At 39.5% G+C, this 26,971-nt stretch overlaps 1 protein-coding gene across 4 annotated transcripts; it reads right to left on the bottom strand.

Moving 5' to 3' along the window:
* Window positions 1-116: 116 nt before the first annotated feature.
* sgsm1a (small G protein signaling modulator 1a) lies at window positions 117-26,971 on the bottom strand. Of its 4 annotated transcripts, none has more exons than XM_044196890.1 (26): window positions 26,864-26,971; window positions 26,689-26,732; window positions 19,656-19,731; window positions 13,927-14,089; window positions 13,493-13,645; window positions 13,338-13,405; window positions 12,211-12,356; window positions 11,495-11,632; window positions 10,695-10,819; window positions 10,081-10,148; window positions 9,769-9,932; window positions 9,182-9,317; window positions 8,938-9,081; window positions 8,243-8,369; window positions 7,669-7,733; window positions 7,367-7,512; window positions 6,159-6,287; window positions 5,890-6,072; window positions 5,276-5,347; window positions 3,782-5,056; window positions 3,547-3,671; window positions 3,117-3,199; window positions 2,863-2,972; window positions 2,609-2,705; window positions 1,996-2,163; window positions 117-1,711 (listed from the first exon to the last, which is right to left on the bottom strand). In XM_044196890.1, exons 1-26 carry the CDS (start codon window positions 26,880-26,882, stop codon window positions 1,623-1,625), a joined length of 4,113 nt encoding a protein of 1,370 aa, XP_044052825.1. In that variant the 5' UTR covers window positions 26,883-26,971; the 3' UTR covers window positions 117-1,622. The 4 variants fall into 4 exon arrangements, with proteins under 4 accessions (XP_044052825.1, XP_044052826.1, XP_044052828.1 ...); XM_044196891.1 differs by having other exon boundaries at window positions 3,782-4,993; XM_044196893.1 differs by lacking the exon at window positions 8,938-9,081.

Here is a 26,971-nt window from a genome sequence, read left to right as displayed (position 1 = left end):
ATATATATATATATATATATATGAGCTCTTAGTATAGAATTGTATTGTTTTACAATACACATTTAGAACTGGCCACAAAATAAAAATATCAGCTTTACAAACAAAGCAGCATCTGAATGAGAAAATGAATGAATGAATAAATAAATAAATAAATACTTTGGCAAATAAATGTTACAATAAATTAAAATAGGTTTTCTGACAGCAGTTAGCATTCACAAAGAAACACCAATATTAAAAGCAATTCATATTACCACGTTCATGAAACAACACTTGAAGACCAACTGAGTGAAGTTTTTGGCAATGAATGACAAGCATGAATGCTATTAACTGAGCCCAACATTAGTATTGATTGAAGGGATTTAAAGCATATATATTGTGTGTCCTCACAAGCCTCAAATCTGCCAAAACATCAAAACAGTTTCCCCATTAAAATCAGGTCATTCGAAATCCATTTTAAAATGTTGCCATACTGTCCCTTTCATTTTCCCATCTCTGTTTAAGTCACTCTCACACTAAAGAATCTGAATAACATGTGGAACCACAAAACTTTTCCTTTGGTCACTGTATCTAAATATTATCTGTCTCATCTGATCTTCCCTATTCGTAATCATATTCAAGCTAAAATTAACATTTGATTCAACAAACAGGCGCCAGACAATACAAGACCAAAATCAAGGTGAGCAAACTGCACAATTTACAAAATATGCAGTGGTTCACAGGATAATGAAAAATAACTTAAAAACACTATCAAATCAGGCTTGTTGCTTTTTATAAATCTCTGCCCAGACATCCATGAGTCACTTAAATATTAGGTTATGATTTTACAAGTGTTAACATAATATAATCCTCAAAAGTTGAGCACATTTTTCTCTCAGTACAGTACAATTCACACAAAACAAGTAAAGACATAATATTTGGCAGACAAGGCAGTTCAAGGACATTAAAAACACTGTTGGATGCTAAATCACGGACATGGTGCTAAAAGCTAAATTATTCTTAATATTAAACATAACTGGAGATACATTTTGGACGACAAGCCAGTGTTTTGAGTCAGTCATCAGTGAATTTGATTTTGGGGTGTATTTAAAGAAAATGAAAAGTCTGCTGACATTCTTTCCTTCATTAAGGGATAGGAATACGGGGATAACTTGCTGATATATTTCAAGTTTAATCTTGAAGACTTTGACTATTAAAATAATTATTATAAACTATTATCACAATGTATTTTTCTCATAAATATAGTCTCTGGTTGAATTCAGCTCTGCATTTTGGTTTGAAATGTGCAACTAAAACCCATCCTTATCTCAAAATATTAAGTGCACTCGGATTAAGATTGACACTTAAAGGATTTCTGACAAAAATATTTAGAAATTAAAGAAATAGTTTTTCAGATACATTTGTTTTCACTTAAACTTACTGACAAATATGAAGCGTAATATTCTCATATACCTGTTGACAACACAAACAACATCATGGATACAGTCAATAAGGCTCATAGCAGCAAACTGATTGTAAAGGCTTTGTGTAGTGTGTGTGAGAGCGTGTGTGCTCATGTATTTAACTCTCGTGCTGCTACAGCCGTTCACACTTTACTTGGAAGGAAAAGAAGACAAACAGCACAATCACTTGTTCTCTATCAGCATCTGCACCTTGCACACCAGATCTCTGGCCAGGGTCAAAATCTGCTTTATGTTGTGGTGCTCAGCCATTTCTGAAAGACAAAGAAACATGTACGTTAAATTTTCAATGGTAATAGTCTTTCAAATTCCCTGCTACAAGTTTGCATTGCAGGCTTTTCCGTTATAAATGTATAACTCAGACGTGACGAAACTCCTTCAGAGCCACAGACAACATTATGCAACTGTTTTGGCAGGCCTAATAGTACTCCCCACGACGAGTAAACTGATCTTTAATGTGTAAAATCAGTGGAGTGCCCCTTTAACAGGGATGAGAGGATATGTATGTGAACGTCAGCTGTAAAGCGGCATGTTTTACCATTGAAGAACTTAATGATGTCAGTGAAGTCCATGTTGTTCTCCAGGATGATGTCCCTGTAGATCTCCACCAGCGCCAGGGCAATGAAGAGGACAAAGTGACTAGAAGAGACATACTTGGCCGCCCAGATGGCTTCCCAGACTGCAAACACGTCATCATACACCAGCTCTGGAAGACAAAGCACATAAAGGAACGGGAGTTGAACCACGTCAGTGTTTGAGGGCTCGGATGGGAGGTGAGTTTGTAGGAAGCGGCGTTAACAGTGGAGAGAGATAAGAGTGGAAGCAGGTGTTTGCTGGGCTGAGAGAGAGGATCTACTGAGATACCCTAGTGAGAAAGTTTATAGAAAACAAGATGGCCTATAGTTGAATCTTCAGTAATTAAATATAAAACCTATCCAGGCAGCGGCAGTTCATGATAATTATTTTATAAGCAACTTCCAGGAATGGTTTCCCAAAATATAACTGACTTCTAAATCCTTTCCAAGCCTTAATAACTTCATGTCTCGTTAGCAAGCTGCCAAGTGGTTTGGCATTTTATCCACAAACAAGGCTTAAAGACGAGTGAATCTCCTACTCCTCTAATTGGCACAAACTCTTTTGCACCACTTTACCTCGCTTGAAGTCTAGGAGAAACCAGCGGTAGCAGAAGTAGAAGTGGGTGTAGTCTCCATTCTGGTGCATTAGCTCAAACAGCTCAGAATCCAGGATCTATACAGAGAGGGAATCAGAGGAGATTCAGGAAAACATATAATGAGACTGGTTGTGGAGGAAAAGTGTGAAAATGTGGACCGTTTGTGGGTAATGAATGGTTTTAGTGCTACTGACTGCTACAGTATGTGTAAAGACTTTACTGGTGCTGTGTCACCTGGATTAGAGAGCGCATGTTGGCAAAGTGAGTGTCCATAGTTCCTCCATGTGGAAAGTTTTGATTCATTCTCTTCATGAGCTCAGTGAAACAGCTGAAGGCCAGGGCCTCTGAAAGGAGGAAACAAGAGAGAGAAAGCCGGAGTGAGAAAGTGAGTGGGCAAACTCTCCTCTGTTGTTCCATCAATAACTGTAAAAATACACCAAATGTAAGAGAAGAGGGAAAATAAGAAGTGTTGTGAAGTGTTGACTCACCATCATCCAGAATGACTAGAAGTGGAGCCAGCAGATCACACATGCCCTGTACGTAACCGATGTCGAGGTGCCTCCAGATATAGCTGAAAATATGCAACCAAGAGAAGTGAACTTGACCGAACTCAGCTGTTTTCATCTGCCAATCTGAGTCACACGCTGCTGTCCAGATTTAGAGGTAATTCCACTTTTTCTTTAATGCTGAAGATACATTTTTCAAAACAATATTTACCACTTATCAAGGCAACTACTTTTGAAGTGCAAAGATCTATAATTATGATTCATTTTTACATAATCAGGCTTCTGTAAGGTGTAAATATAATACTTTTGAAAACCTTGAAAAGGTAGGTAAGCCATTTTCCGTATGTATAAAGATGGGTAAAATAAACACGTTTACACTCTTTATCACAGCCCTGATGCTGTCAGTGTTTACCTGCACATGATGTTGCGCAGTTTCTCCAGATTGGCAGGAGTGAAGTACCAATAGTTTCTGTCACAGCGCTGGACATCCTTTTCAATGCGGTGCAGATTTAATGTGTACAAGTCCAAAAGCTCTTGCTGAAACAAAAAAAACAATGAATAAATAAATAAAACAAATAAATAAAACAAGCTCATTATAGGGTTGATTTGCCTAAGGATGAATTAATTTGAAAAAAAAGTGTGCATACAGAGAAGGTACTCCCAGCTGATTCTTGAGAGGTCACTTCATTCTTGGTGTTCTCAGACCTGGCCAGAGAGTCAAAGTTAGGGTAAAGGCTCTCCATCTCCGGCTCCTCAGACAGGATGGACTCGGTGCCCTCTGGACTGGGCTTTCCCTGCTCCTCCTCCTGCCTGAGCTCCACGTGAGGGGCTGAGTCCTCAGAGAAAGACGATGCTTCACAACGTCCCTTCCTGCTCCAAGGCACCATGGAAACTTTGGCTTTGGGGATCTCCTCCATTTCTATGGCTGAGGGAGACTCATCAGATTCTGTCTGAGCCTCGTCTTTCTGAGAGGTTTCTGAGTAGGCTTCTCTTGCTCTCTGAACCTCGGTGTCCGCTGAGAAAACAAGGTTCTTTTCAACTGCAGGAGCCACGGGATCTACGGATACATTTTCTTTCCTTTCCGCCAATGAAATCTCTTGCGGTTTACTTGTCTTTGATTTGTCCATTTCCTTCGTCTTTTCCACATTTGTTTCTGCAGTTTTCTTGAGCTTTGATGTTCCCTCAATACTCACTTCTACTTCTTTTTTAAGACTTTGCTCAGCGAGTTTGGATTCTGTAGCAGCTGCTGATGTCATCATAGTATCCTCATCGGACACTTCCTTTTCTGTTTCCCCTGACTCTAAAGATTTCATTCCTTTAATGTCTGCCAGTGCATCCAGGTCTTTATCTTCACACTTGGGCCCCTCTGTTTTAATTGCTCCAGACTCAACAGTTTCTTGTGTTTTGGGTTGCAGACTTGTCTCTATTTTGGCCTTCACCAGCCCCTCCTCCATTGGTTGGATCATGTTGTCACCTGTCACCTCAGTCTTGGTATTTTCTGCAGTTTTGGTCACATCGGTTGCTTTCTCCTCGTCCTCCTCTTTGTCTCTCACTTCACCTTTCACCTGGCTGTCCATTTCCTCTGTCAGACCTTCGCTCTCTACCCCTGCAGGTTTGACGAGGCTCTGAGGAACAGCTACAGATCTCGGGGCTGTATCAGGTGCAGCGCTGTCCTCTGTGCTTAGAGAGCCGTCCGACAGGCCGGAGGTGACAGAGAAGTTGCGGGAGGAGGGGTGTCCAGAGTCAGGGGAGCTCGTCCCATCCTGCAGAGCTCCATTGGGCATTTTTGGCACCTGTTTGGCCTCTTCATTCTTGGGCTCCGTCTCGATCTGGTCCACCTCCTCTACGGATTCAAACACCTGAAAGAACAAGCCAAAGGGAAGCAGGCTACTCCAGGGGAAGGGATGGGAGGATGTGAAGAACTAGCAGGAGAGAGAATGCAGGGATGAGGAATACTGGTTCAAAAAGTAGAGATCACATGCACATGCCATTACTTTAGTCATATATTGAGACATAAAATCAGGATCAGGATCAGGATGTTAGCGTTTTAAAAACTACAACAGAAGTGCTGTTTAGTTTGTCTGAAAGACCATTTTTAAAAGACCATCTACACAGGCTACAGAATATTGAGTTTTTGATACCTGTGTGCTGCTGCTGGAATCACTCTGTAGGCGAGCCAGACTCTGCCTGTCTGAGCTCTGGGAGGACTGGGACTGGAAGATATTATTAGTATATTTATATTATTACATTATAAGTATATTTTTTATTGATATACAGTCTTATTGTACACAGGCTCATGTGCTGTGCTCACAATAAAGGGTGATTTAAAAAAAGAAAGGTCAAAATTGAAGTTCCTAGCACGAGTCAAGCCCTAAAAATATTGGATTCTACATTTCCCATAATGCAACCAGTAGCTTTTCTTCAGACCTTCTAAGCCTAGAAAATACCCATGGTCTTTAGATGTGTCTTTTATAATATAGATTATAAAATAGAACGATCCCTCCAGAGCTACATAAGTTATACAACTGTTTTAACAAGCTGAGAAATGCTGCTCACAACTAATACAATTTGCCACATTTATCTTAATATACTTAATATAACTTTATATTAAGTTATAACATATATACATATAACAAATATAACATATTGTTTGAGGACACAACATAACAACATAAACAGCTGATTCTCTTTGAGAGTGTCAGGCTACATGTGTGCACAGTGTCTAACTCTAAATACGTGTGTATTACTACTTCACCTCATTGCTGACGGTGGAGTCATGGTGGATCATCTTCTGACTGGGACTGTCCATGCTCGCTCCAGAGGAGCACTTTGCTAATGCTGCAGCATGCTGCTCCTTCTCCCGCTGGCGGACAATCTCCTCGCAGCCGAGCCACTCGCGCATGGTCTGTTGGTAGCACACTCGGACCTGTTCATCCACCTGGGGTGAGGGGTAAGGGATCAAGGGTTAGTGGTTCAGGTGGACGATGCTTTGGAAGTAAAGCCATAATCGTGGGAACAGCAAACCTCCTTCCTGTCGGCTTCTGACATTCCAAACTGATAATGACCCAGCAGGAAAGGCCACACCTCTTTACGCAGCGAAGCATCCACACCGCCGAAGTACACCAGACGAAGCAGCTCCTTCTCCTCGTATGCCTGAAAACAGACATACCTTCAGTCAACTCAGTAATTGCTTTTTGGTCAATCTTTGGATTTTCCCCTTCATTTAAAATGACAATTATCTCTCACTGTGTGTTTTCAGTAGTGCTTCATAACAGCAGCATTAACAACACGGCAGCCTGTAGACAAAGACATCATAGTAGCTTTCATTCTGTCAATGCAGGTAATGATTAATGCATCCAAGAGGGTGGCAGATGGGGAGGACTACAGGCACTGGTGCATCTCCTGTCACTGTACAGTATGTATGTGCTCATAATTTTGAATTTACTTCACAGGAAGATAAATAAAAATCACCTTCATCTATAAGTTAAGCACAGATCAAAAACATCTGTCCACAGCTGTTACTCAACCAGTAATCTATTGCTTCATTAAACACAACACAACACAAGTGTTAATTTGTGTCTCTCCATATATATTCCATTTTAATAAAGGTTTCTATGGGTTTTATAAGGTAACTCAAAAAGTAAATAAATTAATAGAGTAATTTGTTTAAACAAAGTAAAAAAAGTAATTCTTTTAAATTCAACCACTTATATTTTAGGCCCTAGGTCTCAAACTCTATCCGCTAATCATGGGATGCAGTTCTAAGTTCAGGAAAAAGCTAGTAAGTAGACCTTTTATTTTGGTCAAACTGCTGTTTCCACAGTCAAGAATGAACTGTTTTCTCAGTAATTGCGGCTACCCCAATAATAATAATCAAGTATTATATTGATACTATTCACAAAAAACAAACCAGTTTCAAGAAAAACTATTTGCATCTAAAATTTTTTTTTTAAATGTTCAGGTCTCAACTCTCCATGGCTCCAGGTAAATGTAACAAATGTCCAAATAAACTGTCGATGTGGACTTTGAGACTGACTGGTCCATTAGTCATGCTTCATGGAGTCTCATGTTGTGAGACTAATGGTGTGAGCCACATGATTAGCAGAAGATGAATATGGATGAGACAGAAGAGTGACAGACTGAAAGAGAGAGCCTGGGAGTGGACATGCATGCGTGTGTGTATGCAGCATATCAAGTTTATGTTGCAGTGCCATGACACAAGCGGTGCTTACTGTGCAGTCCTGGAGGAATGTCTGCCACACGTCTGTGGTGAGCCCTTTGTAGGCATCTTGCGGCACGTCGGGCGCCACAATGGTGTGATTGACGAGAGCAGAGAGGTGTGTACGCACAGTGGACAGGTGACGGCAGTATGCCAACCCTGGTTGACAATACAGTTAATTACTTAATGCCTCTGCAGACGTTAGTGATAATTAAAATTAGGAAATTATGTACTATTTCCTGACATTTTCATAGTGAATGTGACTAGATACTAATATTTAAGGCTTTTCAGTGTACACAATAAGCAATCACATACAGCCATAAAACGCCCGAGAGATGATCTGATTCTTCATGTTGTCGCACAGCAGCTTCAGAGGAGCCCTGCAGGAAGATACAGCACAGAGCATTTCACTTATGTGGAGGAAACACTTAGACATTATATAACTATTCTGTTCTCTATAAGACTATCATTAAACTAATCATTTAGTACATGAGAAGTTATTCGTATTGTCCTGAGTGTATGAGATACTGTATCTAATGTAGTGATTATTACAGTGTTGGCGCTAACCTTTTATCATTTAAATGATAACCTATATGGAATAAATTAGCCAACGGCTTGCCTTTTTTCATAGCCTTCAACCATTTTATCTGCCTTGCTTATCACCTCATTTTCCCAACACTTTCTCATGCCAATGTCACATAATTGTCTGGGTAATTGTTATGTTCTTGTATTTTTGTTCCTTTCCCAGTTTCGTCTGTACTGTTGAGGATTTCTGGTTGACACTAAGGGATGTCAGGTGAGTTTGTGTGTCTGTTTGTGCAGCCTTCAGCAGTCTCCCTGTCATGATCTAACACAACTCAGTCTAGCTTAAAGTGTGTTTATCTCTCACCTCTCATGGTTACAGCCCTTGGGTGTCGCCCCATCAGAGAAGCTCCCCTGAGAACAAGAGGAACACGAGGACTTCCTGAGAGTGGGATGCCACATTGTAGCTCCCTGATCCATCAAGTCTGGAGTCACTGCAACATGCACACACACATCATCAGTGTCACTTAAGAGGCATTATGCTGCTCAGGCTTTCCAGAACAATTACATTTGCACTTTGATGATTTAAACACAGCTGGAAACCTTTCGCATAAGCAGAATTATGCTGATCAATTGTGATCTGCTGAAAGCACTTCAGAGCTCAATATGTTTATATTTGATTCCTGTTAGAGCAAAGATAAAGCATATTAACAACAAACATTTATGCAATCTGGAAATGATGTACAATTTGAAAGCATGAAGCCACCGTATTTAATTAAATTATTATAGAGAGAAAGATGAATTGAGCAAGAGCCTTTCTCAGTTCAGGAGCCATATTTGATAAATCAGTTGTCCACCCATCAGCTGTTAAAAGGTTACTGCGCTGGAATGCAGTGAAAAAAGGTGTGACAAGGTGGCGGGGAGTGGGAGGGGCTTTAATAATGGGACACATCAATAAACTTTGCTAGAGGCTCGGGACAGGCCAGGAGGATATTAGATGCTGGGAATTAAAGCAAGGCAAGCTGACAGACGGACAGACGAGCCGAGGTGTGACAGTGTTACAGCTTCTTCCTGTGAGTGAGGGGGATTCCTCAGGACAGCTGCGGGACCTCTTGGGTACAACCAGAGTCCCTGTTTTGGAGGGGGACTGTCCACTCAGTTGAAGGGAGAGGGAGGAGGTCAGATGGGGAGGATGGGTTACAGTCACTGTAACAAACAACAAGTAACATTCTCACAAAAGTGCAACAATCTCGAGAGGCCTGAGGGCGCTACTCATATTAATTTGCTTCTCTGGAGGGCATCTCACCAAACTCTGACTGGCTGTTTGGAAAGAGGATGCGGAAGACATAGTCTGTGGCCTCGTCCTCCTCCTTATCTGAGACCAAGTCTGAGAATCCAGATCCCTGAGGAACCCTGTTCCGCAGCTTAGGAAACACCTTTCCCTGCGATTAGAACATAAGTGTTTTTAAACTAATACCAACAACAAAAAAATCTCAGCCATTAGATCCCTGCTAAACCATTCATGTGAATTAAAGATAATGAGTGTCTGTGTGCTTAAGCCTATTAATAGTGGCTGTGTGTTTTTCATTATTCAGTTTAGCTGCAAATACAATGCTACTCACAGTCCAACAAAAACATCCATTCATTAGACACTTCCTGTGTGGTGGTGCAGAGAAAACATTAAGCCACACATTCATTAGTATTACTCCAACCAATATTACAACCAGGCAGTTAATCTAGTTCCAAATCCAAATGGCTATGTTATTGATTTATTGATTAGATAAAGCTGATTTAGCATTTTGGTGCTCTTTGTCTAGAAGAATGGCTATGTGTAATTTGTGTTCTGGATCTGAAGCCAGGGAGCAACCCCAAAGAAAGACCTCCTGTGCTGACCTTTCCCCTCTGGGACCAGAGTGGAGGGTCCAGCTGGCCATGGGGAAGCAGGCCATTCTCCAGGCAGGAGAGGAACTGGAGCAAGTGGCCTCCTCTGGGGAAGCGAAGTGGAGGTCTTTGGATCCCATCCTGACTGACTAGCACCACCGTCCCCCCACTGTCAACTACAGGGGACATAGGGGCATGATTTCTTTGTTAAATAATTCATTTTGACATTTTATTTGACAGTTGTGTTTAATTGCAGACATTGATGAACGCAAACACTGAGGTAAAAGTGTGGTTTAACAGTAAAGAAGGTTTGTGTGGACCCACCTTGTTGATGACAGTGCAAGTACACTATCTCCTCTAAAGGGATCGTCATGGCATAGTCCCAGTATACACTGAAAAGCATTAAATCAAATACATAGTATGTAAAATAACAACCCAGACTAGTCTTAGCACACCGGGTGGCTCACCAGCTAACAGTGAAAAACAAATCCATAGGTAATGTTTACATATTATCTGACAAAATGTCAAGGTAGTAGTCAGGAGTGTGCACACAGAAGAGCAGGAGCAGAGTTGGCTAATGCAATAATCAATTATTTTGGTGAGGGAAACCATGCACAGGAACATAACACTGTTTGCTAGTTTGAGAGATGTCTGACAGTGTCTCAGTCAATACATCATCAGCTGGCTGCTGGTGTGCTGAAAATAAGCCTCATCAGCTTCATCCTGAGACCCTGAGCCACACACAAACACACTGCATTATTCAAATTCAACAGCCGAGTACTACACAAACAGCAGAGAGAACAAGTAAAGAAATAATGCAGAGTGTCTACATGTCTTTAAGGAAGCACATTACACATTCTTAATAGGAGAAGGATTACTAATATTATCAAATACAGCCTTTGTAGACAAATATAATCACTGTAATAGCAATTTTGCACCTGCGTTCATAGTCCAGGTCTCCAACAGACCCGTTCATGAGCTGATTGGGTGTCCACTTCAGGGTCATGATGTCAGCATTCTGGTGCAGAGAGAGGTAACCCGGGATAGCCTCCATGTCATCCCTCTGAAACAACCATCAGGATGGGTGTTTTCATTTGATGCAATAACGAAGGATATGTCTGTATGTATAAGCCTGAAGAAGACTATTGTTGGTGGAAGAGGCAGTCTTGTCAGTGCATTTATATAAATGATAACACACATAAACAAAGAAATAACTTGTTGTGTGAAAAAGAGAAGAAGAAAGAAAAAGAAGATTTTCAGGATATATGCATTCACCACACATCCTTGTACTGCTATTTTATAGCTGGCAGGTGAAGTTTGGGTTATTTAAGGCTGAAAGTATCTCTTACAGGCTTTTGGACATACATTACAGTTACTGAAGCGTACTTGTGAATTTTCTAGATCAGAAAATATTCTGTCTGGACCAATTGTTGCTGGTAGGATTTTGGTCTTATTAACCAGAGGGCATATTAGGCTGTTATACAGTGTCACAATATGCAGACTACCATTTTGTTCAGGGCTTTAGTTTGCCATGAAATCTTCCTCTAATAATTCCTCTTATTTAGCTGTGACATTACTGTAAAATGTTGTCAGTGTGTTAATTAAATGTTTCTGCTGCAGACTTTGAATAGTGCAGAACAATCTTTTTTATCTTCTTTTTAAACTTTAAATGTCTAAAATTGAGATAGTATTTCATAGCTATATATCTATGAGTGATGAAGAGGAATCAGACAGTTACCGGTTGTACAAGCACATTGTTTTTTCCAAACAGTAGGGTCACCCTGCTGTTTTGATGCAGGGACTCCACATAGTCACGAGCTGATGGTGAGGGGGAGGGGCGTTCATCCATGCTGCTGCTGGAGTGCCGCTTCTGGAACTGCACAAAACAGACACAAAGAATATCAAATCAAATAACAAACATCGTAACCCAGCGCTAAAGTGATGTCTATCTATGCAGAATGAATTACAGCTGGCCAGTCACAGTATAGCCATTTGCCATGAATAAAAATGAAAAATAGAACATTCATTCATGTGCACCAATGCATCCTCCCTTGTTCGTGATGCCAAAGACCAGCCTACTTTTGCTTGGAATATACACATACAAATACACAGCACCACGCAACAGTAAAGAGTATTGTGGTGTTGTAATAGGCTGAATTGACCTGGTTCACTGATAACTTGAAGACTGAATAAGTGTGAAGGTCTCAGATACACTCTATTCTTTCTCTTGGGATGTGCTGTGCTTCACTTCATGCAGTAATTTTAGCAGTTCCTCTTTAATCAGACAGACAGCATGTCAAAGGGGAATGTAACTGATCAGATACACTATTAAAACACTGACTGCCTGCTAACATACCAGAATAAATACATACGATAGACATATGTGATAAAATAAACGGAGCCTGGCACTAATTCTGCATGATAATCTACTTTATTACCAGTTTTAATACTTACACACAGTGCAGGCCTCTTAGTGGGGGAATCCTGTCTGCAGTGGCCACCATGGATGCGATGTCTTTGCACCAACTCGTCAGCAGACGGGTCTGTCCAGAAGTGGTCGGCTGTCTTCATCTTTGTGTACTCCAAAGCACAAGGTCCAACTGTCACAATGAAGGTGAACAGTTACATAGTGCAGACACTTGCTATATGATTCTGTTAACCAATGATCCGCATCGGATTATCTTAAACAACAATATTATCTTAATACACCAAATATGTTTTTTCTGCTTTCCTGTCTTGTTAATCAACTCGCGACCCCTCAGATTTATGTTGTGACTCTCTTGGTTGGGAACCACAGCTTTAGGGTACAAAATTATACCAAGACAGCCTTATCTAAAAGGTACAGATACTAGCACAGTGCCTGTTGAGACCCAAATCCAGTCCCCAGCAGCAGTGCTTCTGGCTCAGCCCGATTGAAAAAAGTCAGTGTTCATTGGTGAGAAGCCAGTGAGGGATCATGTCCCTGTTGCTGCAGAACAAGGTTCTACTGGTTAGCTTGTCAGCTCTATTTGCTTCAATCTACAACCTCCTCTGGTCAAGAGTTGAAGGTAGCAGCAACACAGACTGCACCACAGGGGGAACTTGCTATTTGTACAAATTGGGAGAAAATTTGAAAAAACAAAAGGTACCATAATGTCCTTGTATAGGGTATTAATTTCGGCCACGAGAGGCTAAGGTGTACCACTTCCCCATGTTCTAAATAGGACTAAAAGCATTCATGTTTTCTTTCAGGTGAGTTTTAACTTCTCCATGCACTCTAAACACAAGGTACATATATTGTGTGTTAGCAAGTTATGTAACATTACTGTCATGTTTTTCTTTTGGCTAGAAATGTATTTTAATTGGTGCTAATCTAAAGTGGTGCACTTCAGCCTCTTGTGGTCGAAATGAGTATAACAAAAACAAACACTTGTTTTCATAGATAAAAAAAGTAACTTAGAAAAATGACATTGGCACAGCTTTGTTTTTCACCTGGCAAAACTTTTTTTTTCAGATCAGACTCACTTGTCTCTCAGGGCTTCCGTACAAACTAGATGATTACATTAAAAGACACAAATGCTTACAAAGTCACATATAATTACCTAACAAAGAGGCAAGGATAGGTCCGTCCACAAGGTCCATTAGAACAGCCTCTCTCTCATAGTACTTACTGGAAAAACGTGAAAAGGGGAAGTTTGAGGTGACATAGAGTTACAGTAACAAACAGTTGAACAGACATTGGCCCATCTCAGCTTACCAGCTGTTCTCCACTAGGTAGAGGACAATCTTATCCAGCACCTTCTCAAATAGAGCCGTCCGGATCCACAGGTTCTTGACTCCCTGTGGGGTGAGGCTGGGCAGTCGGGGCATCTTGCGAAGGCTGTCTTGACTTTGCAAGCTTTGACTTCGTCTGCAGATGGAGAGAGTCACAAGTTTTAATTTTAACAAAACACGTTTTAAAAATTCCATTAAGTAAAACTGCATCTGCATGAAGCTAATGGCATCAGTGATTCATGATTCATAAAAGCTTATACACATGAATTATTTAGAAGCTTTTCATAATAAAAAATAGCCCTTCAAGTAAGCAGACAGCCGTTTGTTTTCAGTGCTTTCGCTTGCACAAGGCTTTGATGTACGCTTTGAAGTCTGCTATGATGTGTGAGAACGAGTCGTGACGTGTGCGTCTCTCACTTTGTCTCGATGACCTGCTCGAGCTCCTGGGCCTTCCTACACAGCTCCTCAGCTGGAGCGAAGCTCTTCCCCACCTTCATGAAGAGTGCTGCTATCTTGTTGCTACGCAGAAAGCCTGCTGCTCGCCGTTTCAGCCCATGCAGAACACATGCCTCCACAGCAGCTGTGTGGATACAAACACATGGTTGGAAAAAAGAAAATATACTCTCTACTAAAGTGCCAGAACAGAATAACAATACCCATCAAAATGAGAACCCATCAAAATAACAAATAATAATGAATTGCCTAAGCATAAAGAAAAAACAACAGCCGCATTTTGTTGCAAAAAAAGCCTTCTGTGGCACAAAATACAAGTTTAATTTTTTTGTATTATGTGAGCAAAAAACACAAAAAGTGTCATAAAATGTTGTTGAGATATTTTGCTCAGGATTTTGCTGCTAACAGGAAAACAAAAAAAAGTTTCATCACTACTGTATTTATGTGTTTAATATTGTTTTATGAAGTGTATATATGTGTACATGCATATCATTTCACACTGTACATTTCAATATGAAATGAAGCGTGTGGCAACTGGTGCCATATACACTTCTTTACATATTTTGAAAATGTGTCTTGTATCACTCGACTGTGCAAAAAAACAGACAGCCCTCGACTCTCTCAGGCCTACGTGGCAGCGCCTGGAGCTGTGTTGACATTTGGTTTCTCTTTCAGGATTAATCCTGTGGCTCTGTTCACATGGGGTCAGGGGGAAGGTTGGGGTTACCATGGCAACCCCTGTTGATGGAACGATCGAGCTCTGGGAGAGACGAACAGAGGGAGGGGCAGCAACAACTTATCAGCATCGCAATCTCTGATTTCATTATCCCCACTCCTTCAAACACAGCTTCTCTCCTGCCTCCATCCTGTCACTCTGTAAATCTGTCACTTTCTCTGTTACTGCTGTTACTACACACTACAAACAACAAACCTAAACCTAGGCAATAAAAATGTCATCAACTTCCTGTTTTTTCATATTATATTAAAATATGTCCCCATCGTCAGCTCTTCTCCCTCTCTTCCTGCATTTTGCTCTTTATCTCTCTGTGCTGCTTTTTTCCCCTCCACATCATTATAAGGGCAGGAAGCTAAATGTCAGAACAAAGCATATCATTAAAAGGTCTCCAAATATTGTTCATCCTCCTTACTCTCTCATCATTTCTGCTAACTAGTAGATGGCAAAAGTGCAAAGAAAGTAACTCCCAAACCTTTACACTTTTTGAGAGCTACTGTCTATCCACTAAGCTACAGAGAAAATCCCCAGTGTGCCACTGTCTCTGCAGCGACAAACTTTTCTGAAATGAACAACGGCATCAGTGGCAGTGTTACAAACAACACTTTGTTTATCCCACACTTCGGAAATTTGTTTATCACTGTAGAGCACATATAAATAAAACCATAAAGGGTTCAGTATGAGACACAAGGCAGAGAGATCGACATGTGTCTTTTTCACATTCAAGAATGTCAACTTATTTAGTAAAATTAAATAACTTAAATGTGCTATGAAGAAAATGAGCACCATGTCAGTAGGATCAGTCCTTTGTGCAGTCCCTCCTGCTAAAAACAGTTAACACAGTAAATTGCACTAATCATCCTGTATCTGTGGCAACTGAGTGCATTAAAAGGCTCTTGGACAGGGACACACAGCTGACCAACACTTCACTCAGAGCAGCCAAAGGCACCAACACAAGGTCATAATATGGACAGTGCTGAAATGATTAATCAATAAGTCAGTACTTGGATCCACAGAACATAATCTTATGATGTTTTTGATCAACTTATCATTTTGGAGCTTAGTTTAATTTCATTGTGTACTGAATGGCTTTGGGGAGTTTTGACTGTAGTTCTGACAAAAGAAGGCATTTTTGGACATCACTTTAGGCTCTAGTGCCTGTGGAGTTCATTATTGTTATTTGACATTTCATATACAGAATGTCAGTTTATTGCTAAAATTATAGCTCGATTAATCAACAATAAAAACAGCCATAGCTGCAGACCAAAATATGTATGATGCCTCACCACCAGCTTAATTCACATTCACATACAATAATCTTACTTTCTATTATTTAATATTTTTGTAGATAGATTTTATTATATTCAAATAGAGCAAAATGTTGATTTTCATCATGTCGTACAAGACAACATGTTATTTCCACTCTTTGGTTGAAGGAACAGTGTTGTACTTTGTGACAAGCAGAATGAAAGTCTTTGATTATTCTGGAAATGTCAAAAACAGCTGTACATACTGTAGAAAATCTAAAAGCTACTGCATGTTGGACGTATAGATCGCGTGAGCGTTGGCACCTTGTTGTGATCACACTCATAGTATGTGTTCATATAATAGGAATATACAAAAAATTATTTAACTGGTATTAAATTGGAGATAAATTGGTTTTAATAGATATTATGAACACGTAACAAGATTATCTTGCCTGTCTTACTACCATTAGTCTAAATTACAACTATAGTCAGGTTAATTTCAACTGATTTGGCTGCCGATCTAACTTTAGTCATGTTTTTGCTTTCTTTGTCTACAAAGTTGATAAAATCTTCATCACATTTAAATATTAGCATCTTTGGAAAACCATAGTTTAAAGTTTTTGGCACAGTGGTTAATTGATTCTTCAAGCCATTTAGCTGCGACAGAAAAAGACACATACTTTCCTGACCATCATCAAAACTGCAAAATTGATACACAAGTTTGCAATTTTACATCAATACTTCTAGCGCCACCATCAGGCAAAAGTGGAGGTGACTTTTTGATAAGGTTGCTGTGACTTCAGGGTGCATTTGTAAAGGCGGAATCAAACGAAGTGATTCACATCTGTTCACTGCTATCGAATTAGTCAGAGTGACTGCGCCATTTATAAGAATAGTTTTGACCAGTCATGATTGATATACTGTAAGAAGCGAGGACTTTAACACACAGTATTGGAGGGAGAAAAAATTAAAGTGTGATTTGTAAATGAAAAGTAAACTATGGATTAACAATAAAAAAAGGAAATAAACAGAGCTTCTAATCTAGCAATAAAACTGTGGTTGTTTTTAGCTTTGTTGTGTTACATTTGATCGCGTCCTAACTCAGTCAACAGTGGTATTTTGACACACATTCCCTCCGCAGCATCTACATTTCAGACTCTGCCTGGACAGCTCATCAAAGTAGCCATGATGATGGAAGCTGATTGCTCCCTGGTGAGCTGGCCGAGCTCCGCTCCCATCCTCTGCTCACTCTCATCTCTAAAGAGACCACAGCTGAAAGAGGACGTGCGGTAATAGGAGCCACTATAAGGATCACAGGAGGAGTCAGGAGGAGGAGGAATCTGGCTGACAACAAAACAGGGGGGTGAGAGGGTCATCCTGAGCTGCTACGTGTCCACTGGGACGTATGATAGTAATAGAACAAAGACTGACCAGACTGACCAGCAGCTATTAAAACAGGCTATGAGATGATCCAATGGATAAGGTCCACACCGCAGGTCAAGAAAACTGATGACATGCGGACATGAAAGCACTAATGAAAACACATAAAGCACATACAATGCCCACAACAGTGACATGTATATAAAAAAAGCCTTTTCATTACATTGTAATAAAAATCTATGTTCTGTGACAAATTAGTTTCATAACCCTCCAAGAGAAAAATAAAACTATAAAAAAAGAGATTTGGACTAAGCTGATTACTGGGTGGGAAGGATGTCCAACATAATTTGCTTATGCTGGTTTACAAGTTTTCAAGCTGTGCTGCAAATTCCTTTCACACTATGAAATCCAAGTTAGCTATACTTGGACATCATGAGGTAGTGATCGTACCACTAAGGACCCAAGAAGCACACAAAATTGATTGTGTATTCTACATAACCTTGATTGCAGCAAGAAATTTGACACTCACTTTGAACTTCTTCTGCCTCTTCACAATATTTAGTTTCACCTTCTCATTTTTTTGTTTGTTTTTGTTTTACTTTATTGAGCTCATATGTGTGTGAAATGATGATATTAAGTTACGGGTCACTGTGACTGTAGTGTATATTTGTATGTGTGTGTGTGGTAACTATCTTGAAACGTAGTTCTGACCACAGCTGTGTCTCATACTAACGCAGATTTTAACTTTCCTTTCTCACTATTTGTTACTTAATATAGTGGTGTTGCCCATCGGCACACAGCCACCACATGTGTGCAGTTACGTTTTCACACCAATATAGAGCAGACGTAGCAATGTTGGGACCCAACAGTTTCTCCATATTTTCGTTGGCGCATCTCCTCACACATATTTACCCTGCGATGCAATGAAGATCACATGATATTTATTCACACTCTTTTTCTACATGGTAGTCAGAGTCTGTCAAGGGAAGGTTTCGTCACTTTTCACTTGTTTATACTATAAATACATTTTCCTACATTTCAATGGCTTTCCGAGAGTCTCATCATGTGAGTAAAGAACAGTCTTTGTCTGCACACATGGCTTCCAAATAGTAAAAATATCACATTTTCTGCAAGCTGAGAGTCATTTTATTCCCACTGAAATCTCCAAATATATCTTGTTACTGATTACAGCTCTGGACTGAGCCAGACATTTGACGAGTGTGAGCGCCTGCATGTGGGCAGTGTGTTTCTCACTCTATTAGTGCCATGTGGAGGCAAAAACAATAACATTTGGTGAAATATTGAACTTTAAATGTCCTTTACTTCTATTTAACACTAATTATACACTTACAAAAGTTATGTCGATGACGTGGCCCTTCACGTGGCAGTTAACTTCCCTTCCTATTAAAGTTTTATAAAGCAAATATATTCTTGTTGTTGGACAAATATCCTTATTATAGGAAAAATAATATAATATTATATATATATAAAATTATAAGGACCACCAATTTTCTTCTCTGATGAAGTAAGATTGGTGTTGCCTCGTAACGTAGATAACTGCATGTAAATAACTGTCGGCTGGCTTTGTAATGGACAAATGGTTGTTTGAATATACTTTGATTGTTGGTAATTGTGAATAATTCTTGTTCTATGAGAGATAGTTATAACCAGTTAAGTAAAACCTCTAACTTTATATTGGACGCTAAGAATATCTAAGGACACTAAGTGAATTTGTGAGTAACCTTCTATTTTTAAGATGGCTGCATAGTGGAATTGTAAGAAAGACAAGTGTGTCAAAACTAACTAATGTGTGCTAACCAAGTAACTTAAAGAACTTAAATGTGCCATTACAGTTTTGTTATGCTAAATTGCATTTGTATGTATTACTTTGTTTCATCATGTATTTAATTTTGTCCTGTGACCAATAAATGACTAGTTGGATATAGGTAGGTGTGTTTTGTGTAAAGTCATTTCGGACCAAGGCTAAATAGATAGAAATTAATGAAAGAGATCAACAGAAAGTAAAGTAATTCATGTAAAGTTAAAGAAAGTAATTCATGTCAAGAAAATCATCAGGTTAAAATGAATCAGAAAATATTTCACCTCAGATAAAACCTACAAATAGTGGCATATTTTATGGTAACAGTTCCAAGACTACAACATAAAGGTGACACAAGTAACTAAAGATAAAGCTTGCAAAATGTCACAGTAACTTAAATAAAATAAAACAGACATCAGGAATGATTGCAATAAAAAAAACAACCCACTCAGGCTCTTTTCAGTGTTGCAGAATTGTTCAACTGTGTGATTAATTTGTATGTTTGGTTACTCACCACAAAAGGACACAATATGGCTGCTGTCTTCGTGAACAAATTTCCTGGTAACGGCTTCCTCCATAATCTGCTTCACCTGTCAATGACATAGCAGATGCTGGATGACTCATTCATTAACATGCCACAACTGGAACACGTCTATGAGGAGCTTGTTGGTGTGAGTTTGACTGATATATAAAAATATATCAGAGAATAATTATGAGAATTTATAGAACTAATGCAAGAGGGTAAAATGATGGGAGGAGAGTGTAGGGCTCAGGGGTGAACTGGGGTTGAACAGTTAAGAGGAAGAAAAACACTGTGGGAACGGTGCATGTTAAGTTGGTGGATGAGTCACCAGCTCTCATCCCAAGGACCTCTACTGGGAAATGGAAGCGGTACATTTGGGAGTGGGGGGAGAATAAAAGGAGGGGAGGGGCGTTCATCCAGCACAGACCCCCTTTTCTGAACACTTTCTAATTCTCAGTGCGAACAATTGATTCTGTTGCGTCAAAGGCTAATGACATCCTATTCATGCAAACCCAACTTCTTTTCAGAAAGATGCAGAAGGTCAACTGCACATGCTCACAAGGTAACGCTCATTAGTTCGATTTTGTTGTCACGACGATATGCCCTTCTCCCCGCTGACCTGACAACAGCTAGAGACCAATAGTTGAGACGACTGATAAATCAATCCCTCCGGTGGCTATGGAGACGTCACCCTGTGTGTGCACCGCTCTGCAATCTGCATGGGGAATATCAGCCTCCGGACACAGCCACACTGATAGCTGGTAATTTCCTGTTGAAATGAGTCTGTCCACAAAGACCACATTACACTGCCAAATTCACCTTCTACACGAACAGACATACACTCGCTGACACACACACACACACACACGCACGCACACACACACACACACACACAGACACAGCTATTCGCTCCTGTGGTTGAGGTTTCCTCTGCTCTATAACCTTTTTTTTCAATCTACACATTGATTCAATCCATTGGTGGCGTAAGCAAATCTTTTCTCTGAGAGGCAGTTCAGTGGTCGTGAAGCAGCCAGCTGTCTTACAATATTAGTTTTCATGGTTTGATATTTACTGCTTGATCATAAAATTTCCCGGGAGATAAAGTTCTATCCTCAGGTTAGATTTTCCACTACGGCACAATTTCGTGGACCAATAATTTTAATCTAGTGTAATTGCTGTACACAGACGGATTATAATACCTGTAACTTTCAGTGGTGGAAGATGTATTATGATCTTTTATGTAAGTAAAGTAGTAATAATTAAATGTAAAAAATCTCCACTTTCATTGTCTCCATTGTCATTCATTAAGCATTCATAATTTTACTTAAGCAGAAGAAAGCATTAGCAGTAAAATGTACTAAAATGTAAAAGTCATTAGTTAGATAAATGGCCCCTGTCAGACTATTATGTTACAATTAGAGGATTATTACTGATGAATTGCTATGCTGCATTTCAATGTTGTAGTTGGAGGTAATTTAACCTTTTTTTTTTTACTGTATATACTGTCGGCTAATTTAATTGCAAGACATTGCATCATCTTTCACAAGCTAATCACGTGTTTTGTATGTAAAATCTTGATCTCAAAGTAATTAGTAGCAATAGCTGTCAAAAGTAAAAAGTACAAAGTTTCTCTTAGAAATGTAGAGAAGTGGAAGTATAAAGTTACTTTCCACCACTGGTAACTTTATATCATGATATCGATATATCATGATGTAGTACGTTTTCAGAAAATTGAATTATTACATTAATTACCAAATGTGAATGTCCAAATAATCCAGTTAAAAAACCTCAAAAACAAAAAACAAGCAACTTCATGAAAGTGATACTAAAACCCTGTAAAAGATTTTGAAATGGTAGATACTGTACCTCAGTATAAATAGTATAGAACAATCTCTGACAGTTAACAAATGTCTATCATCTCACAGTATATACTGTACCGTCATATTGCCCAACCCTACTTGTAAATCTAAAATTAATAGACTAAACACCCATATGTAAATGCATACACATCGATCAGTCCATATGGAGTTAATTTCAAAAGAGTTTAAAAAAGCAACACCTGAATAAAGGGAGAGCCATCAAAAACCATCAAGACCAAGATTTCAGATTTAAGTGTGAGACACAAAACAACTTGTTTTTCCGTGATGGTGCTGAGAAAAATCTGCCCACTGAGCACTGATTGCACCCTGACTGTTAATGCAAGATGAGGACCTGAAACTGACTAATCTCTCACTTGTGAAAAAACTAGAGAAATTTATAAAACACTTGGACAACAAACGCGCCCAGAACTCTGTCCCCTGAAAACATTTATATATATATATATATATATATATATATATATATATATATATATATATATTTATAAAAACCCTTCACTAATTAGACAGCAGTCATTACGCAAATTTGGGCCGTTTGCATCAGTAGCATTGTTATCTTCAGCATCAACAGAAATGATTCATGCTGCCAACACAACAGAGACAGTGCCAGTCTGATGTGATGCACACCCGCTCCACTCATGATCACTCTTATATAAAAGCCTACATGCACACACACAAACACACACATAAAACACATGGGACTTATATGCACCAGTTTTCTTTCTGAGTGCACCTCACATACAGAAAGCTGATTGATTTGCCAACTTGACGCAGACTCCTCCTCGTGTTTTCTCATCTCTCTCATCTGGGCTACAGATCAGGCCTCTGAGGAATTTAATATGGTGAAGTGTCTAAGCACAAACAACTTGCAGGTTTCTATGGAGACGGCACGTGTCGCACAGTTGATCATTTCCGCCTAAGAAGATGCGTCAACAGCATTCATTCATCTCTAAAGTAAACAAAAATGACTGCAGCTCCCCAACTACAGTAACTAATAATATCTAAATGTACTGTGCTGCCGTCATTTCACATAATATCCAGCCACCTATATTCCTAGTGTGTTCATTGGGCATCAATAAAGCACAAATCTACCCAAGATTTACCATTTAGAGTAGTGCCACCTAATGCCACCTAAAAATATATTTTCACTAGAATTTACAGATATAACAATGTGCGTGACGTGACAACACTGATTAAACGGCTCTGTTATAGCAACAAAGCCTGATGAATCTGCTCTAACTAATCACTGTAGCTTGAAGGCATCCGCCAGAGTGATAAAAGATCTTCAGAGTATTCCAATTAACTCCTGCGACAGCAGAGCCAAGAAATAAGAGCCAGAGAGAAAGCCCCATCCATTAACATCCATCCTTCATTATTCATCGTCTCTGTGGCCACTGATGAATGAGGGGAGCACACAACGGGAAAAAAACAAGGAAAATCATCATTGGCTATGCATGTTAATCCATGTATAGAGAGCTGCACTTCTGAGTAGTGTAATAATCTCTATCAGTATCTATGACAACAATAATATTTGATGATTTCCCTGCAGTTTGTTCCTGCAGTATGAATCAATCCTGAATGTGTTCTATCAACATGCTACCAGGAATCATAAAAATCTCTATTAAGCAGAAAACACAGAACAAGACTGGTGGATTATCTTACACTCCGCTGCCTGAAACCTCATCCTGAGTAAGTACTCAGCCTTAAAAAAAGCGAAACAGGAAAGTAAATGGTGCATATCTCTATGGCCAGTTTTCTAATAGTCTCTCTCCCCCCCTCTCTCTCCTTTAGTAAACACAGGTGTGTATTTGTGTTTCTGTGCACGTGTGATACACAAAAAGACAGAGGGAGAAGCACAATTCAGAGGCACGATCAGTGCAAGATAGAGACAAGGACAGACTGAGAGGGATTCTGTATCAAAGCTAATAAGATATGTCATTCAAACCAATTTTGTTCCAGAAGGTAATTCTGCTGCCACAGACGTCTTGCACTCTCTGGATAATGGCCCACATCCAGGTATATTTGAGCAGTCTGGTGGCACATAACCAGCTGGACGAGGAGAGCGTGAGAACACACAGCATAGAGACACCATATGGTATAGCCCACACAGAGTAATAATAATCATAAACTAATGGGGAATGGTACAAACAACAACATCCATCTTTCCTTTAAGGGGACAGATATATCTGAAAAGCACCTACAAATAAATTTAAGTTCTTTGTTAACTCATCTAGATGAATGCTTATTTTCATGAAGTGCTATCTGTGATTAAAGTAAGCTATCATACTGTGTTGTTGGTCAATCCACAGACTCCATTAGGCTGCATTTGTAGTAAACAGTGAAAGAGCCACTGTGAATGAATCTCAGTGAGGACGTATCAGCACACAGGAGGCAGGTTTAATCATGGGAAGGGTCTGGTCTCCACTGATAAGCCTGCAAACAGGACTCTGTGGAAAACAAAGACCAAAGTCTCTGCATTCTTCCTTTCACAAGATCCAGGATGTGATTTTTTGTTTGGCAGAAATAAAGTCTTGTAATTTATGAGGCAATCTGAGATGAAACTAATTAAGTAAAACCATCAATTGTTAAGAGAAGGAGGCTAAAAAGGTGGTGTGGACTTGGGTAAATCTACTCTAATAAAACTAATGTTAATGTTCCTCTGCTTCAGTTGAGTTTTTTTAGCGAACAAAACCAACAATAGTAAAAGAGTAAAGGTTATGTTGGGAAGTTCTCAGTGTTAAAGGTGTTTACTGTAAATGTGTAAATGTTAAGTGAGGTGTTGGTGATTTTGAGAAAACCTTCCCTGAACAAACAGGGAAACAAAAACCTCAACAGGAGCAACCGCAAAGTACACATCACTGTAGGACAATGGAGACACAGTGGAGTGACGCACACAGTTTTCCAAAATTATATTCAGCTTTCATTAAAAAAATAAATAAATCATCTATCTCCCATACAGTGGCTGTATTCTAGATAGTTTGTTTGAGGCTGAATTGGTTCAGCTATAAATATTTAATCACATTGCTCTGAATATTTGAATATGTTTCTATTATTATAATTGTGGGTTTCAGTGGAGAGTTTGAGTTTCCTGCCATTTACAGCAGCTGTTCCTAAATTCAAGGTTAATCTAGGTATGACAAAATTCTTTACTAAGTGGAGATTTAACGATAAGCATCCGAAATTAAAACAGGTTTCACCACAAACTAACGCTAGTTCTTACATAGAAGTGATTACTAAATATTTACATGCAGTAAGGGCCAGGTGTAACTGTTGGGTAGCGTTAACGTTACCAACTGACAAAGCTAACGTTAGCTTGCTAATATACAGTAAAATAGTTAGCCAGTTCAGGTAACGTTAGAAGAATAAAATAAGTATGGTCGACATATCTGACCTGACAAAATGCCGTTAAATAATGATGTAAACTTTAATCAAATTTCACTTCGCAAAAACAACACAATGTAGTAACCCTAACGTTACCTCAAATTACAATTTAGGCTAACATTATGCTAATAACGTTAGCCTAAAATCACCAAATAACGTCGGTTAGGTTAGCTGATAGTTCCTTATCAGTCTATACTAATTAACACATACAGTATATGTTTACATGTATGCTTATGTAAGCAAAACACATTCATTCCTACATTTACAAAAGGATTGTCTGGTAAGTTTAATATATCTCACGGCCTCCTAAACGTTTATCTTACAGCTAGTGATGCTACAGTGACTTCCCGTTTGCCTAATTGATTGCTTTTTTCCGACGGCGCTAGAGACGTCTCTTAGCAACCGATTTACATTTACACATTACTGTAAAGCCATTGCTAAGGCATTTCTTAGGTTTTAATGGTGCAATCTGATTTAGTAAACCACTAGTTTGCAGACAGTTGTAATAATTTATGAAGGACTTGACCCACAAACTAAGTAATGGATTTACTATTAGCTGGTGCAACCCATTCCTGTGGTCTAAATGCAGTAAATAAACCAAGAATAAAAACTCATGAATAGCCTACTTGGCTATGTTTGTAATTTTGACAGCTACAATCCAAAAGTATCTACTGGACTTCAAGCCTTCAAATCAGATGAACGCTGTAGGTCAGTTTCACCAGAATAAGATTAAGCACAGCAGGCCCTAACATGTGATAATATTAAGACAAAATAAGCAGGTCCAGAAAAGAGTTATTTATCTGGTGTGTCTCTGCTTTTAACTTTAATGATCTTGAGCAAAAAACCCCAATAAAAACAGACATTAGAAGAAGTTAACAAATCCTCATTTTTCTTCCTCCAAATGGATGCTTGTGCAGCTTGAGCTTTGCATCTCAGCCTCAGCGATATTTGCTTCCATAAGAAATGATGACAGGCTTTATGTGACATTTCTAAACAGTCAATAACATGCCATTCATTAATTCCATGTCCTTTTCCCAACGTGTGGGACCTCTGAGAAGAAACCTCGATCAAGTGTTGAATGTCAGACAGTCTAAATGGTAGTGACATTTCATTTCATCTCTGCTGAACTCTGGTCTTCTGTGTTACTGCAGTAACCTCAAATGATGATGAGTGACTAAAGGGTTGAAAACCAGCTGAACAAACCACCAGAGCTGCTTCCATATCTGTTTCCACTCATCCCCATATAACTCATTAGATGCATTACACACACACACACACACACACACACACACACACACACACACACACACACACACACACACACAGTTGTGTCTAACTGAAACCACCAAATGGCTTGACAGAAGGCTGATGGTGTGCTCTGCCATAAACACCACAAACACTGACTACAGACAATCTGTTTCCTTCGTGCTGCTTCTCCACCCGAATAATTACTGAACTGCGGCACGAACACTGAATAAGAAATATAGACTTGAAAGAAAACACTTTAAAGACCACTATTGGTATTTTAATATTTCATAAAGGCTTGTTTACTAATTTTTTCAAAGAGGTTGCGATTCAGATGAGCATCCAAGCCATCTATCCCCGGTGTCATCATGAGGAGAAGACAGGACATTAAGTACAGACACAGAAGTGTCTGTCCAGGCTTTGTTAGAGATCACCTGAGAAGCCAGGGTGAACTACACAGCTTCATACAAACCAAGTGTTTGTTTTTCCGACTCGATAACTGCTGAGCTGAAAACACCCACCTCCTTCTTGACGGTGCGCAGCAGTCTCTGTCGGGTCTCTGCCTCTAAAAACACAGCAAAAACAGTCCCACACAGGACATTAGTACAGTTTGCCACAACTGAACTTCTTCTATATTCTCATAAGAACACAAATACAATTTAGAAATATTTAGGCCTATCTTTTTTTTGCTCCCACCTGCCATGATTGTTGCCATGGATCCTGTCTCCTGTCTGCAAGCGGCACCCCTCCCATCAGCTGAGTGCTGCTTGTACACTGCGATGTGGCTCACGACTCCACCTCCTC

Source organism: Siniperca chuatsi, linkage group LG5, assembly GCF_020085105.1.
Source record: "Siniperca chuatsi isolate FFG_IHB_CAS linkage group LG5, ASM2008510v1, whole genome shotgun sequence".
Classification (NCBI taxonomy): Eukaryota; Metazoa; Chordata; class Actinopteri; order Centrarchiformes; family Sinipercidae; genus Siniperca; species Siniperca chuatsi.
The sequence above is the reverse complement of the archived record's forward strand: the minus strand, read 5'-3'. Positions and strand labels throughout refer to the sequence as shown.